At 42.9% G+C, this 17,330-nt stretch overlaps 1 protein-coding gene across 1 annotated transcript in view; it reads left to right on the forward strand.

The window, feature by feature from the left end:
• Positions 1-758: 758 nt before the first annotated feature.
• LOC112263251 (nuclear receptor ROR-beta-like) overlaps positions 759-17,330 on the forward strand; it is a 30,046-nt gene continuing 13,474 nt past the window's right edge. Inside the window, exon 1 of the mRNA XM_024439320.2 lies at positions 759-1,102. Coding sequence (XP_024295088.2) covers positions 1,096-1,102 — 7 coding nt within the window. The 5' untranslated portion in view covers positions 759-1,095. The remainder of the gene's footprint in view (positions 1,103-17,330) is intronic.

A 17,330-nucleotide genomic window follows, 5' to 3' on the forward strand; every position in this document is an offset into this window, starting at 1 on the left:
CAGTAGAGAAGAAACATTAGACGTGTGTAATATCATTTGAGCCTGTATCCTCTCAGTGACACATAAGCATTTAAACAGCTAAATTTGACTGATAAACATTTAGTATTTCAATATATATGTAGTGCGGGTATCAATATTTTTTCAGTGGTTCTCTTTAACTATTCAATCCACAGCCATTACAGTGTTTAACATCCGATATATTAAATATTTACCAGGGAGAGTGTTGAACCTTGTAACCAATAAACTATTTAGATTCAACCATTTTTCAAATCCCAATTCTAAATGATTTCAAAATGTGCTAGTCTAACTGATGTAGCCTAATCTAACTAAGTGTGAGAGGTTAAGGCCTGCCTATACATTACAAAATCATTTATTTGATTGTAAATTGTCTGTGAAATGAAAGAAACGTGTGATTCTGACCCTTTTCCATAGTGAACTCTAAAAATGATTGACGATGTGGGCAATCACAGCCTGAACTCAAACGCTCCTCTTTAGTCTATAAAATGTTGTAGAAATATGGTTGTTAGATGGTTGGATGATGTGTTATTGTAGGCTAACTAACTGTTAGTAAACACCATATTAGGGAGGACGATATAACGAAAGTATCCTCACTGTTATGAAGGTACGTGCTGGATTAGGGCCTACAGTATGCTATAGGCTACTACACTGGCTCATTATTGGGGACGTCGAGAGTGGGAGGAGCAGAAAGTGCTAGTCCAATCCCTGCTCCTCTAAACCTCTCTAGCGCTCTCCCCTCCGCCGGGGGAAACAGTGAAAACCTCCCGTAGATATTCAGGCGCAGATGTCATGTGAAAAGCCGCATGCTCGCTGAGCGGACGAACACTCAAACCGTCTGACCACCTCTCCACACTCCACGACCGGTCTCTCTGCTCCACTCTGCCCAGCGCGTCAACAAGCACGAGCCTGTTCTGGTCTGGAATGCTTTTGCGCAGAAACAACACTCCCCGAATGAACGTGGACGACGGCAAACATTAACGTTGTTTTGTTTTTGCCCGGGGATTTTGCTTTTTAAAAGTATTTATGTTTGTTTCTTCATGACTGCTGCATTCGGAAGAGAGTCGCACAAACACCACCATGCGAGGTAAGGATCCAACTGCTTTTGACAGCTCATTTAAATACCAGGCGCATCTACCCACTCACATCACTGGTATTCCCCACATCCATTCTGTACTATAGTTCTGTTGTGTGTGCGCTGTGGGAACTTTACTAGGGAAGTTTGTTTATCCCAACTTGCTCATGCCTCAGTCACTATTAGCCCCAGCTTGACAATACAATTGCCATTTAGTCTCACTATTCAGTAACCTATTCGGATCTTTATATTGTGTGTGTGCGTGTGCGTGTTGTTCTCCATGAGACGTCCATGTATGGCCCATTAAACACCTTGTATAAGTCCCAGTGTTGGAGTTAACTCTGAGTTAACGCAACACTATTTAGTTTGGAGGAGCGTGGACTGGATAAATGTAAATGGTTTAGTAGAACGCATGACACGTTGGAACACAGAACCTGCTTGCTTGGCCCTATAGCGCCATGGGCTGCAGGACACACAGTCTTATACATGTTTGCTCTCTGGAAGAAAAAAAATGCAAATACATTTTGTTTCTTTAAAGAGCAATCTGCAGTTGCAGCATCCATTTTTGGACTTAGAAATTATATGTACCCATTAATTCTTGAAGAATACAAGTTAGACATGCCTCGTGAGCTTCGTTCAACTGTCGTACCCCATCAGAACCCCAAATATAAGCTTGTTGTCCATGTATAGGCTGTGTCCTACATACCTCCCTGGTGATATAGGGCCAAGCAAGGAGGTTCTGTGTTGGGAGTGCGCTCTACTAACCCATATCCATCAGTCAAGCGCTGCACCGCTCCATAAGCATCGAAATGCAACATTAGTGCCCCCCACGTCCAACACACACACACACACACACACGAGAGAGAGAGAGGGTAATGTCCCCATGTCTTCGAGACGGAAGTTCAACCCACAGCTCTCTCTCTTTTTCCCTCTTTCTTCCCTTACAATCATGCGCTTTGGATCCAAGGCCTTCAATGCTGAATAGTATACCTATTTTACAATTTACTCCTACAAATTATGTCAGACTAACAAAACATAGTGGTAATGCTGTTCGGTCCAATAATTGAAAATGAACATTTCCAGGATGACCAATTGTTGTCAAATTGCGTAGGTCTAGTGTTATTAATTTGTATGATCACTAGCCTATAGGCTACCTTGTGAATTGTAAAATAACAATCATCACTTAAACGGAAACCCGTGACGAAAATAAGCCTACAATAACTATTATGATAGTGTAAAAGTATAAATAAAGTAACCAGTTCGTTCAATGAAAGACAGGTGAGGGCCTCACTTAGAGGCAGTCTAGTCTTAGAGGTAGTCTATAGCGTCTGTTGTTCCGGCTGCATTCATTCATTTGTAGACCTATGACAAATGATACAAAAACGCCATTGTGTTGATATTAATAAAGTGTAGTTAAACTAAACTGTACTAAATTATGGGCAATATTAACGTTAAACATAGATTATCAATGGCGAGCTTAATTTGAGTTGGTCATCATTAAATATACAACATGCCCAGTACAGAAATGAATCTTAAAATAAACAACATTCAAATAATAATTATGATTATTCTAAGCCCATTATTGAAGTTATAGCTAGCTATAAGACAATATTTAGACTAATTAATGAAATTTTTTCAAAGTGCAACAATATTCTGTGATGTTAATTAACAGTATTTTCCTATTTTTACATTAATATTATTGTGTCCAATGCTATTACTATTTGGCTTTGAAAATCAAGCAACATTGGAAGGATTAAAATACACCTGTTTGCCTCTGCGATTAGCAATTTAGCAGGCCTTCTCTTATAACCCTGGGGGAAAAAGAGGACGACAACTTTGGGGAGGACATCTATCTCTCTCTCTCGCTCTCGCTCTCTCTCTCTCGCGCGCAAATGACTTGAACAGCCCGCCCGCCTTGCAATAACTGTAGCCTACACTCACATTTTATTGGGCCTTGCGACCACTAGTGCATGGGCTTCTTGGGGGGATGCCGAAATATCCGGCTTTATAGCTGTGGTGGGTAGAAGAAGGCCCGAAGCGTCTCTCTCTGTCCTCCTGTCTTTCTCTCTCCGTCTTTCCTGCTGAACGCCCCAAAGGGTTTGTCAGATAGAATTAAATCAGTGTGCGCCACGCGGCCCCTCTCCCCACCTTCGCAGCCTGTGGAGTCTGCACTGCTCACAGAGAAATGCAATCACATCCACGAGGTTATGAAAAATAGAGCCCCCCTCATATGCCTTGTTTAATGATCATTTAGCAATTGTCAAACCTCCTGTCCCGGCTGACCGACGGACGATGATGTAGCCTATACTAGAACGATAACCAAAACCAACCAGGGGAGGGAGAAAATGCTGTGGCGAAAAAGAGAAAAGTTTCTCGTTTTTATACTGTTCAATTTCCGTTATTTAATGACAAGCAGTTATCCAATGACAAGAAGGAAACGTTCTGAAAATAGTTATAACCTGATGCACCTGAAGCACATACAAAAAGAACCTGCTCAGTGTCAAATATTTTTTACATGCTCTTGATTAATTGTTGCTATTTTAATTTGGATTTAATGGTTGGGGTCCAAGCATTTTGTTTCCCAAGTTCAACCTCCCCATACATTTTCATTGCCAATTAAACCATTTAAAGCCATTTTGTTGAGGGCTATAAGCCTATTCTAATCATGAACACCCTACTTTTATATTTCGCAAATTGTCCTTTCGAATTGAAGATATTTGCAGATGGGTTCATTTCTTTCGGTTTGATTATGTTTGGCCAGGGGGCTTCTGGAACCAGGTGTACCTTTACACCTACACTTACTGTACACTCTCACCCTCATCCACAGTAACCCACAAAATACACCTTCAGTATAATAGTATGATGCCACCACACATGCGCACATCACATGCAAACACACATGCTCACACACATATGATCACAGATATGCATACATGCATAAGCCTAACACAGGTGACCAAACACACAATGTAATAATATGTATATGTATGCATGTGTGTACATGCACAAATGCATTCCAACAGACACACACACAGATACACGATGACACACTACTGCAATGCAATGCCATTTTCACACAGGCAAACCCTCCCATAGACGGTATTAGGTCACTGAGTTCAGTCCAGAGCAGGAGGGGGATGGGTCATGGGGTTGGGTGTGGTCTATGTGATCCTCTCTGTGAGTGAAAGGTGTCAATCACAATCTCCAACACTTCCTCTCTATTGGAAAATACAGAATGACAGAGAGAGAGAGAGAGAGAGAGGGGGGTGACAAAGGGGGTGTGGTGGGTAGATGTGAGACAGCAACACACTCCATAATCTACAGACAGCACCACAGAAGACGCCACACGCCATCATCTCTCTGTCTCTGTCTCTGTCTCTGTCTCTCTCTCTACATCTTCCTCTTCTCTCTTTCTCTCTTTCTCTCTTTCTCTCTATCTCACTCCTTCTCTTTCGTGAGCACACACACACACACAAATACACCCAAACACATACACCCACTCTGTTCTCAACTCTGGCCTGTAAAACACAAATAGCCACAATGCCATGCATGAGGTCCCAATGCCAATAGAATTTGAGGCATCCTGCATCTGCATTGATCAGCCAATCCCGGCGTTATCAAGGGAATCGATGCTTCCTGAAGGTCTACGGAAGCAATCCACAGCATAATCTATACTGTGGTGCACAGTTTAATTTACATAATCTACTCCAAATCATTTATCACATTACACGATCTAACTCATCTCCTCATCAACATTACCCACAGCTTGAACAGCATTCTCTATATTGTCATAATTAGGAACATAAACCTTTATTTCACTGGGTAGCATTCATTGTGGGGAAGGAGCAGGCAACACCTTAGTTGGTGGGAGGAAACAGTATAGAGGAAAATATACTCATCGTTTGTATGTGCACAGTATGTATGTGTACGTATGTATATATGTGTGTGTATGTGTGTGTGTTACTGACTAATGGCCCAGTGTTATGTAACTAGGGGAAAGATTACTCAAAGCCTGGGTCAGGAGAGCTAATCCTCCACACTGAGGTGTTGCACCATTACTCACACACACATACACACACAACCACACACACACGCACTGCACCCAATTCATCCACGTATGACTACAGTATGTATAGCCTATCTCTCTGTAACTGTGTTCCTGTCTTCCTCTATCCCCTCTGTCTCTTGGTCAGTGGTGGAAAAGTACTCAATAGTCATACCTGAGTAAAATTAAAGATAACTTAATAGAAAATGACTCAAGTAAAAGTGAAAGTAACCCAGTAAAATACTACTTGAGTAAAGTTCTAGAAGTCTCTGGTTTTAAATATACTTAAGTACAGTGGTGGAAAAAGTACTCAACCGTCCTACTTGAGTAAAATTCCAAAGTAAAAGCTATTCATAAAATTCCTGCTATTAAGCAAAGCAGACGGCCCGATTTTAATTTTTTTCTTATGGACAGTCAGGGGCACAGTCCAACACTGACATATTTTACAAACACAGTATTTGTGTTTAGTGTGTCTGCCAGATCAGAGGCAGTAGGGATGACAACTTGTTATATTGATGGTGCGTGAATTGGACCATTTTGCTGTCCTGTCTGAGCAATCAAAATGTAACAAGTGCTTTTGGGTGTCAGTGTAAATGTATGGGAGTAAAAAGTACATCTTTTCTTTTGGAATGTAGTGGTGCAAAAGCTGTCAAAAATGGTAAAGTATAGCTAGTCCAAAAGATCACTTAAGTAGTACTTCAAAGACATTCTACTTAGTTACTTTACACCACTGCGCTTGCTCTAACCCTGTGTCCCTGTCTCTCCTCACTCGACCGGTCTGCTCTTCCATCACTTGTGCTCTCAACTCAAATTAAGAGAGCTTGTGTGTGTGTGTGTGTGCCTGCTTGACTTATCAGTGTGTTTGAGATAATGTTGTTAACAGCAGCCTGTAGACCGTGCTTCTCTATCAGTGTGTGGTCCCAGTGGTTCTGAGCGTGAGGGTGGCATCCAAGCGCGCTTACTTAGCGACTGCTCCGTGTTGATTTTATTCCTCAGTGTCTGAGGGATTGTATGCGATACCCCGCTGAGAGGGATGGTGTGTGTGTGTGTGTGTGACACACTAGCAGTACATTGCATCTAGTTTATATTGGCTGTGAGGGATCTCTTGCTATCGCCCCAGTGCTGCCTGACCCTGAGTTAAAGAAGCAGCCTTTCTCTCTTTAGTATGTCCTTGTTAAACACACTGGAAGTATCTCTCAGTTATGCAGTGTATCCATACGCTGGCTGGTGGTGGAAGCAGAGGCACCCTGGTAGTCTGGTGGAGTGTGATGTGGTGCACTATGGGATTGAACTTTGATCTCATCAGCTCACTTTTGTTCAGTAGTAACTAGACGTGTCTATTGTGGGTGGTAGTCATCATGACGTGAGTCACGTGGATACAAGAACGGGCAAGGAAGAAAGAGAGATGGGAAAGAGAGATGGATGGGAAAGAGATGGGAGAGGGAAAGAGAGATGGGAGAGGGAGAGGGAGAGGGAGAGGGATAGAGAGATGGGAGAGGGAAAGAGATGGGAGAGGGGAGGGAAAGAGATGGGAGAGGGAGAGAGAGGGGAGGGAAAGAGGAGGGAGAAAGGAAAAGATAACGATAAAGACAGTCAGATCGTGTGAGCGGTTAATTCAGTTTTCTGGATGTGTGCAATTCACCATCTGTGTGTGTGTGTCTATGCGGTGTCTTACTTAACAATTCAACAAGGACAGCTAATAAACAGCTAATACACAGTTAATACAATTTCTTGGACACAGTGTGAAGTCAGACAGAACACTTAGCTGTACTTTCTAGAGGCATTACAGTAGCCTCCACCATTCTCACATTTTTTAAAATGATTATGAATGGAAAATAAAACCTGAAAATATCTTGATAAGATAAGTATTCAACCCCCTGAGTCAATACATGTTTGAATCACCTTTGTCAGTTATTACAGCTGTGATTATTTCTGGGTAAGTCTCTAAGAGCTTTGCACACCTGGGTTGTACAGTATTTGCCCATTATTCCTTAGGTCTATCAAGATGGTTGTTGATCATTGCTAGACAGCCATTTTCATGTCTTGCCATAGATTCTCAAGACGATTTAAGTCAAAACTGTAACTAGGCCACTCAGTAACATTCAATGTCATCTTGTTAAGCAACCAGTGTATAATTGGCCTGGTGTTTTAGGTAATTGTCCTGCTGAAAGGTGAATTTGTCTCCCAGTGTCTCTTGGAAAGCAGACTGAACAAGGTTTTCCTCAAGGATTTTGCCTGTGCTTAGCTCTATTACATTTCCTTTTATCCTAAACTCCCTAGTCATTGCCGATGACAAGCATACCCATAACATGTTGCTGCCACCACCATGCTTGAAAATATGAAGCGTGGTACTCAGTGATGTGTTTGCCCCAAACATAAGACTTTCTATTCAGCATTTTACAGATAATTGTATTTGTGGGGTACAGAGGCGCAGTAGTCATTTAAAAATCATGTTAAACACTATTATTGCACACAGTGCGTCCATGCAATTTACTATGTGACTTGTTAAGCACAGTTTTACTCCTGAACTTATTCAGGCTTGACATAACAACAGGGTTGAATACTTATTGACTCAATACATTCCAGCTTTCTATTTGTAAGTCATTTGTAAACATTTCTAAAAACATGATTCCAATTTGACATTATAGTGTATTGTGACACAAAATTGCAATTGGATCCATTTTAAATTCAGACTGCAACCCAACAAAATGTGGAAAAAGTCAAGGGATGTGAATACTTTCTGAACGCGCTGTAGTGTTGCTACAGTGCCTTGCGAAAGTATTCGGCCCCCTTGAACTTTGCGACCTTTTGCCACATTTCAGGCTTCAAACATAAAGATATAAAACTGTATTTTTTTTTGTGAAGAATCAACAACAAAGTGGGACACAATCATGAAGTGGAACGACATTTATTGGATATTTCAAACTTTTTTAACAAATCAAAAACTGAAAAATTGGGCGTGCAAAATTATTCAGCCCCTTTACTTTCAGTGCAGCAAACTCTCTCCAGAAGTTCAGTGAGGATCTCTGAATGATCCAATGTTGACCTAAATGACTAATGATGATAAATACAATCCACCTGTGTGTAATCAAGTCTCCGTATAAATGCACCTGCACTGTGATAGTCTCAGAGGTCCGTTAAAAGCGCAGAGAGCATCATGAAGAACAAGGAACACACCAGGCAGGTCCGAGATACTGTTGTGAAGAAGTTTAAAGCTGGATTTGGATACAAAAAGATTTCCCAAGCTTTAAACATCCCAAGGAGCACTGTGCAAGCGATAATATTGAAATGGAAGGAGTATCAGACCACTGCAAATCTACCAAGACCTGGCCGTCCCTCTAAACTTTCAGCTCATACAAGGAGAAGACTGATCAGAGATGCAGCCAAGAGGCCCATGATCACTCTGGATGAACTGCAGAGATCTACAGCTGAGGTGGGAGACTCTGTCCATAGGACAACAATCAGTCGTATATTGCACAAATCTGGCCTTTATGGAAGAGTGGCAAGAAGAAAGCCATTTCTTAAAGATATCCATAAAAATTGTTGTTTAAAGTTTGCCACAAGCCACCTGGGAGACACACCAAACATGTGGAAGAAGGTGCTCTGGTCAGATGAAACCAAAATTGAACTTTTTGGCAACAATGCAAAACGTTATGTTTGGCGTAAAAGCAACACAGCTCATCACACTGAACACATCATCCCCACTGTCAAACATGGTGGTGGCAGCATCATGGTTTGGGCCTGCTTTTCTTCAGCAGGGACAGGGAAGATGGTTAAAATTGATGGGAAGATGGATGGAGCCAAATACAGGACCATTCTGGAAGAGAACCTGATGGAGTCTGCAAAAGACCTGAGACTGGGACGGAGATTTGTCTTCCAACAAGACAATGATCCAAAACATAAAGCAAAATCTACAATGGAATGGTTAAAAAATAAACATATCCAGGTGTTAGAATGGCCAAGTCAAAGTCCAGACCTGAATCCAATCGAGAATCTGTGGAAAGAACTGAAAACTGCTGTTCACAAATGCTCTCCATCCAACCTCACTGAGCTCGAGCTGTTTTGCAAGGAGGAATGGGAAAAAATTTCAGTCTCTCGATGTGCAAAACTGATAGAGACATACCCCAAGCGACTTACAGCTGTAATCGCAGCAAAAGGTGGCGCTACAAAGTATTAACTTAAGGGGGCTGAATAATTTTGCACGCCCAATTTTTCAGTTTTTGATTTGTTAAAAAAGTTTGAAATATCCAATAAATGTCGTTCCACTTCATGATTGTGTCCCACTTGTTGTTGATTCTTCACAAAAAAATACAGTTTTATATCTTTATGTTTGAAGCCTGAAATGTGGCAAAAGGTCGCAAAGTTCAAGGGGGCCGAATACTTTCGCAAGGCACTGTATATGTCCCTGTTACATTCCAGTCTTTACTATGTCCTACGAGGAAACTAGGTGAAATTTCTGTGCACTTAATAGCGTCCTATAGAAGGTGACCATGGCTACCATGGGATGCAACTCATTTTTAGTTACCTAAAGGTCTTTTCTGAAGACTATTTTATATTATGCATTTAGCATGTATTCTACAACTCAATTAGATGCTGTAAAAAGGTATTGCCCACCATCGTATTCCATAGAAGGGAGTTTGTGGTAGCATACCTATAGCACTTACTGTGTCAACTATACGGGTGAGCTTCTAATAGGGGTTAGCGTTTTGTGAGTGGCAAAGATTAGCCTGTGTTAGCGTCAGTAGCTAATCTCATTGAGGAGATTCTCCAGGGCATCATCAGTTCTATTTCTCTCTTGTGAGCTGCGCTTCATCTTGAACCTCAGTACCAGATCTGCTGGTACTGACCTGCTGGTAGCTCCCACAATTATAAACCCTGCCCATCTGGTACTCCAGACAGGCTAAAGCAAACGCTCAACGTATTTGAAAGATTTCAAGTAGTATTTTAACCCAGGTCTTCTCTAGCCTCAGTGCTCAGAATAGTGTCCTTATAAAAAAAAGTCATATTTCATTATAGCCTCTTTGTTTTAAGCAGTGCCTTCATATTAATTTTCATAAAATACTGATATTGTGTGTCTGAGAGAGAGAGAGAGGGAAAGAGAGAGTGCAGGTGAAGCGAACACTTTGATTGTCTTTGTGATCAATTTGGCTCTTTGCGAAAGATGCCCCTGGGGCCACTTTGGGGAAAACCTTGTTAGACTGAGTTAAATTGTGGCCTGAGGCGAGCTATTAGCGTCCATTCCTGAGAGAGAGAGGGAGAGAGAGAGAGAGACACACACACACACACACACATTCTCTCTCTCACACACTCTCTCCCTCTCTCTCTGTGTCACACACACACACAAGGCAAGTGGCAAGTGTTGTAGTTTGGTCCAAATATTTGTGTATGCCCACTAATTTGTCTGTGGATTACGGTAACACTTATTTTAGTATAATTGATATGTTTAGCCTCCATTCCTTTGGATCCATGTGATTCGCTAGTGTCCTCCAGCCAAATATGTGGTAGAATCTGCAGGTTTTTAACGCTATAGCTCTCTTGTTTTCGCTCTCTTTTTCCCTATTAGTCCTACCCTCTACCCTCCCCCTCTCTCACACACAAACACACAACACGCACACACAATGTCATCTACAATTAGGATTAAGACCATAGGAAGAACAGTGTGAGGTTAAGGGAGGGTTAAGGAGCAGGCAGTGACAACAAAATAATTATTTTCTCAAACCAGAATAGGTGGGATAGTACGATGACAGTATGTGTGTCCATGCCTCCATGTGGTTGTTGCTCATTGCTAGACAGCCATTTTCATGTTTACTTATTTTTGTACACTCCAGCAAATACATGATTTGGATCATTCTTATCATTATCTCTGTACACAGTGTGTGGGCTACCCCTGCTCTCAGAGCAGAGGGGGAGAGACCAGGTGCTGTGGTCACACACATCATCCTTGGACTTGTTCCTTACAGTCCGATGCACTCCCCCTCTCTCAGGCCTGAAAGAAAGGTCAGAGGTCAATCCCGGAGAGGCCTTACAAGTCACAGAGGATGGTGTTGGGAAGGAGATGGCACAGTGTACGAGAGGTAGACCTGAGGGGGCAGGGGGTGGGAGGGACAGGTTGGGGGCGATGGGATTGGGTCCACCCTGTGGAGTATTTCCCACGCCTCCTTTGCATGCCTCCCCATCTCAGGGTCACTCACTAGGAACCCCACAATGTGTTGTGTGGGCTTCACTTCTAGTGGGCAGAGGGGTGGAGGCATGCAAGGGAGACGTGGGAAATACTCCACAGGGTGGAGAAAAATACTGTATACTCATGCACACAGTTGTAGTTAAAACATGGGATGTATCAACGCTACATAAACACTATATAAACACTGTCGTGTGCGGACGTATGAGTGCATTTGTACGTGTGTATACATATGTACACTTTTGTGCGCGTGCATGTGTGTCTGTGTGTGTGAATCGATGCGTTGAATGTCAGCCAGTGGCCCCCTTCTGTTCCCTCTCTGGGGTGTACAATCGGAGCACAGAGCTGGATTCCATGAGCCCAGCGCAGCTGATCCCAGACCTGCCCCATGAGCAATTACCCACAGAGCATTGCGGCAAACTGGACGAGCCTGTGCCCTCTTACACATGGGAGGGGAGGAGGGCAAGGGGGGGAGTAACTAACATCCTTGATGCATCATGGCTACTGTCAACTGGACAAAGACATGTTTGCCCCCACAACACAGGGCAGGCATCAGGGGAGGGAAGGGGGATGGGGGATAGTTCCCTACTTGCCTGCCCTGTGTTACTCTTCACTCCAGCAGACTGTACGGAGCCCATGGAGACAGTGCCAACCATACAGACAGGTCTGAGTAATTACCTACAATACCCGGCTGCTGCCATGATGCCAGAGCTGTCCAAGTGGGTCAATGTAGCCGTTGCTGACCCTAGTGAAAACACAGGTGTGTGTGTGTGTGTGTGTGTGTGTGTGTGTGTGTGTGTGTGTGTGTGTGTGTGTGTGTGTGTGTGAGCAGCAATACAAGTAGCTACATAACCCCTATTGCTGCTACTCCACGCTCCCATCCCATGTAACAGCATGCTGAACATAGTACAGCCCCGGGTGTTTGTTTTTTTGTAGCTAGTCCCCTCTAGTTAATAGATGAAACATGCATGTCCAATCTGCCCCTCCTGTTCACCCTTACACAAATAGCCCCTACGGCTGTTGAAATACAGCAACACCTAGTGGTAGAAAGATCACCCCACAGTTTATTGCTGTTCTAAGAAGGGCTTGTATTGCGCTTGGTATTGATGTGTTTTTTAAGGAGGGGGGGGTGGATCAGCTATGAAATTAGAAGATAGAATTGGAGTCTATCAAATACCATTACTGCATTATTTCTAATACCCTTTTTATATAGGTTTGATTATGCCCCTACTCGCCTCTTTCCTAGTTGAAGGACTTGGTGGAAAACATGACAATTCAATATATAATGTTTATTTCCTAATCATACTGGATTCCAAGTTTATCAGCCAATCAACCAATCACTCTAATCTTAATTCCATCACTCAGATTTCCAGACTAACCCATCTTTGCCATCTTGCCTACCTGTCTAACCCATCTTGCCCAGGTAGGTGAAGGACCTCACATCCTCCAGTGGTTCTCTGAGGGTGATTTGGATTGGTTGTTTTATTGAACCTTTATTTAACTAGACAGGTCAGTTAAGAACAAATTCTCATTTACAATGAAGACCTACCAAAAGGCCTCTCCTGCAGGGACGGGGGGGCCTGGGATTAAAATAAATAAATACAATATAAATCTAGGACGAAACACACATCACAACAAGATAGACAACACAACACTACATAAAGAGAACTAAAACAACAACATAGCAAGGCAGCAACACATGACAGCACAGCATGGTAGCAACACAACACGACAACAACATTGTGGCAACACAACATGGTAGCGGCACAAAACATGGTACAAACATTATTGGGCACAGACAACAGCACAAAGGGCAAGAAGGTAGAGACAGCAATACATCACACAAAGCAGCCACAACTGTCTGTAAGAGTGTCCATGATTGAGTCTGAATGAAGAGCTTGAGATAAAACTGTCCAGTTTGAGTGTTTGTTGCAGCTCGTTCCAGTCGCTAGCTGCAGCGAACTGAAAAGAGGAGCGACTTAGGGATGTGTGCTTTGGGGACCTTTAACAGAATGTGACTGGCGGAGCGGGTGTTTGTATTTGGAGGATGAGGGCTGCAGTAGATATCTCAGATAGGGGGGAGTGAGACCTAAGAGGGTTTTATAAATAAGCATCAACCAGTGGGTCTTGCAACAGGAATACAGAGATTACCAGTTTACAGAGGAGTATAGAGTGCAGTGATGTGTCCTATAAGGAGCATTGGTGGCAAATCTGATGGCCGAATGGTAAAGAACATCTAGCCGCTCTAGAGCACCCTTATCTGCCAATCTATGAATTGTGTTTCCCTTGGTGACAGGCAGTGGCTGAGACAGCAGATTTTCTGACTTTATAAACTGCACTCTTTGAGAGAGGTAGTTAGCAAACGAGGCCAAAGATCCCTCAGAGACACCAATACTCCTTAGCCGGCCCAGAAGAATGGAATGGTCTACCGTATCAAAAGCTTTGGCCAAGTCAATAAAAATAGCAGCACAATATTGCTTAGAATCAAGGGCAATGGTGACATTATTGAGGACCGTTAAGGTTGCAGTAACACATCCATAACCTGAGCGGAAACCAGATTGCATTCCCAAGAGAATACTATAGACATCAAGAAAGCCAGTCAGTTGATTATTGACAGGTTTTTCCAACACTATTGATAAACAGGGCAAATAGGAAGATAGGCCTATTTCTATTTCTATAACAGTTAGGATCAGCTTGATCTTCCCCTTTAAATAAAGGACGAACCGTGGCTGCCTTCCAAGCAATGGGAACCTCCCCAGAAAGGAGAGACCGGCTTGGCGATGATAGGGGCAACAACCTTAAAGAAGAAAGGGGTCTGACCCAGATGGATTTTTGGGGTCAAGTTTAAGGAGATCCTTTAGCACCTCGGACTCAGTGACTGCCTGCAGCGAGAAACTTTGTAGCGGGGCAGGGGGAAAAGAGAGAAGCATCGGGGATAGTCGCATTAGAAGGGGTGTGTCATGTGTCAGTGTGCAGCGGTGAGGATGGAGTCAGGCGCAGGACACAGAACTGAGTAAAATAACATACTTTACTCGAAAAGAAACAACCATAAAATTCCACGCAGGGAAAACACACCATAACACAGCAGTCTACTAACACTCAACAAGAAACAATCACACACAAAACATATTGGGAACCAGAGGGTTAAATAGGGAATATAATTATAATGTAATGGGAACCAGGTGTGTACAATCAAGACAAAACAAATAGAAAAAGAAAAGTAGATCGGTGGCAGCTAGAAAGCCGGTGACAACGACCGCCGAACGAACAAGGAGAGGCAACAACTTTGGCGGACGTCGTGACAGGGTGGGAGATGAGGAAATGTTGGATGGGCAAGGAGGCAAATAGGAATCCTGACTTAATCAAGTGGTGATTAAAGAGCTCAGCCATGTGCTTCTTGTCAGTAACAACCATATCATCAACATTAAGGGACATGGGCAGCTGTGAGGAGGAGGGTTTATTCTCCAGGTCTTTAACCGTTGCCCAGAACGTCTTGGGGTTAGACCCACAGAGAGAGAACTGCCTTTGGCCTTCCGGATAGCCTGAGTGCACTTATTTCTCATTTGCCTGAACGAGAGCCAGTCAGCCTGAGTATGCGGGTGCCGAACCTTTCACCAAATGCAATTCTTGGAGGTGGAGTAACTCTGCAAGATCACAGTCGAACCAGGGGCTGAACAGTTGTTGAGCCTTATTATCTTGGTTTTGTTTCTGTGGATATGGAGTCCTAGTTGGGATGATGTGGTGTCCAGGTCTGGTATTGTATCTTGTATTTGCTCTTGACTGTGTGACAGGAGTGCTAGATCCTCTGCAAAGTTGAGGTCGTCAAACTGTGTCCATAGAAACCACCGTATGCCATTTCGCCTGTTCCCTGTTGTCTTCCTCATGATCCAGTCGATGGCTACCGGGAAAGGAATGGTGACCGGAGACATCCCTCTGCTTGTTGTGCCATCATAAGTGGTGCAGATTTATATAATAGTTTAAATTGAAAAGAACAGATTGATGCTTCAGTTGTTGTTTTTGTACATCAGTTCATAAACCCCGATGCCATGATTTTGGCACATACAAAACCTGTTCCCAACAATCTTGAATTCGAAGGGGCATAGTTATCAAACCTCTCGACTTTAAGTGAAACTGATACATTTTAGGCCGTGCGTTGTTTTTCATTGGAGGCAGACAAATCATTTAATTCCTTTCTCTTTTGAGTCATTGCCTCTTCCATTTTTGTGGCAGAGCTTCAATGAGTTGGCTATGATTTGGGATGGAATATACATCTCCATACACCCTTTGTTAATAGCTTGTGTGACAGTTTTTACCTTCCAATGTCATTCAGAAACATGATATTTTATGCATTTCTCCCAAGAAAATGTCCTCTATTAGTACATTGGAGTTTTAACCCCATTATTTGCTGTAATACTTGTTCTGCCTCATCTGGAGGATGAAATTGGAATTGTAACCAACTCTGGATCGCTTCATTTAAAAAGGATCATACTTTAAGCAGGGATCCATTATCAATCCACCGGAAATGGTTGGTTTTAATCAGTATAACGGCAAAAAGACCACTTTGAACCTTGGATGTGCCTCTCTTAGTAGTCTGCTGCAAAACCAGTTTGGATTTAAATATCATTTTGAGAGAGGTTTAATGCCTTAATATGTCCTAATTTCAACCCTCCTAACTCATGTTCATAATACAAAGGTGTCCGTTTAATGGTTTGCCATTCCAAATAAAAATAAATCAAATCAAATGTCTTGAAAAAGGACTCTCCTGGAGTCAGCAGAGCCATGAATAAATATGGAACCTGCGGTGTCAATAGGACATTAATCTGCGTCATTTTCCCGTAGATGGACAGGTATTTCCCTTTCCACAGTTTCAACATCCTATCTATTTTTAAGTTTTCTGGGATATGTACATCAAGCACATCAACTTCCGCCCATTTAATCAGGAGCCCACATGGCAATTTCAAGTTTTGATGCTGTCTTGCTTTGTGTGTGTGTGTGTTCTTTATAAATTGAGTTATGGTGAGCCAGTGCTCATGTACGTATGCTCCCATCTCCTCTAATGAAGCTAATTAAGGCTCTATTTAGAGAGTTGGGAACCCAGGAGACTGAGTGGAGTTCCTCACTTCATTAAAAATCAATTAACACACTCCACGTGCCAGTTCACTACACATCACTCACTACACCAACCAGACTACCCTACAAAACTGTCTCCCTTACTTTTTGTAACCCACCTGTCTGTCTGTCTGTCTGTTTGTTGGTGTCTGTGTCTCTCTTGTTCTCTCTCTCTCTCTCTTTGAGGAGATTGTGGGGCTGAGCTCCTCTTAGCCATGGAATCGCCAGCGCTGCACTCTTACATAACCTTTGGATAACAAACAGCCAGCCAGTCAGAGGGTCAGAGGGCAGCCACGCCCACACAGCCAGCCAGTCAGAGGGCCTAGGAATCATTCATGCAGCTATTTATCTGCTATCTATATGCTATCTATCTGTTCTAAACTCATGTAGAATAGGATCCTGAAGCACGTGTTCCATATATACAGTAGTAACTGCACTCAATGTACCTGTCTGCAGTACTACTACGTAAATACACCGTTTTAGAGCCACTTGATTTGACTTGGTGCAAAATGCAACCATAGTGTTGGTGCACCAAGTGAGAGGAGGCAGTAAAAAGGGTAGGATGGTGATGGTAAGCAAGAAATACTCCATAGTTTGGTGACATCACTTCCTGTAGGCGTGTGTGTGACCGCTCAGCAAATCATTACTCTGACAGGCAGACGACAGAAGCGGGTGGGTGGTCGTCTTAGCAACAGCCAAGCTGTCACGACTGGCTCCTTATTCCACCTGACAGGCCCGGTGGCTATGCACACACACTCTCTAACACACACACACATTCTGAAACACACAATCTCTAACACACAGAGACATACACACAGACACTCTCAAACACACACATAAGAATACAGACGCCTACATACAAATTCACATACACAAAATCACCCAAAAGCTTACACACTCATACACAC

This window comes from Oncorhynchus tshawytscha, linkage group LG12, assembly GCF_018296145.1.
Source record: "Oncorhynchus tshawytscha isolate Ot180627B linkage group LG12, Otsh_v2.0, whole genome shotgun sequence".
NCBI classification, from domain to species: Eukaryota; Metazoa; Chordata; class Actinopteri; order Salmoniformes; family Salmonidae; genus Oncorhynchus; species Oncorhynchus tshawytscha.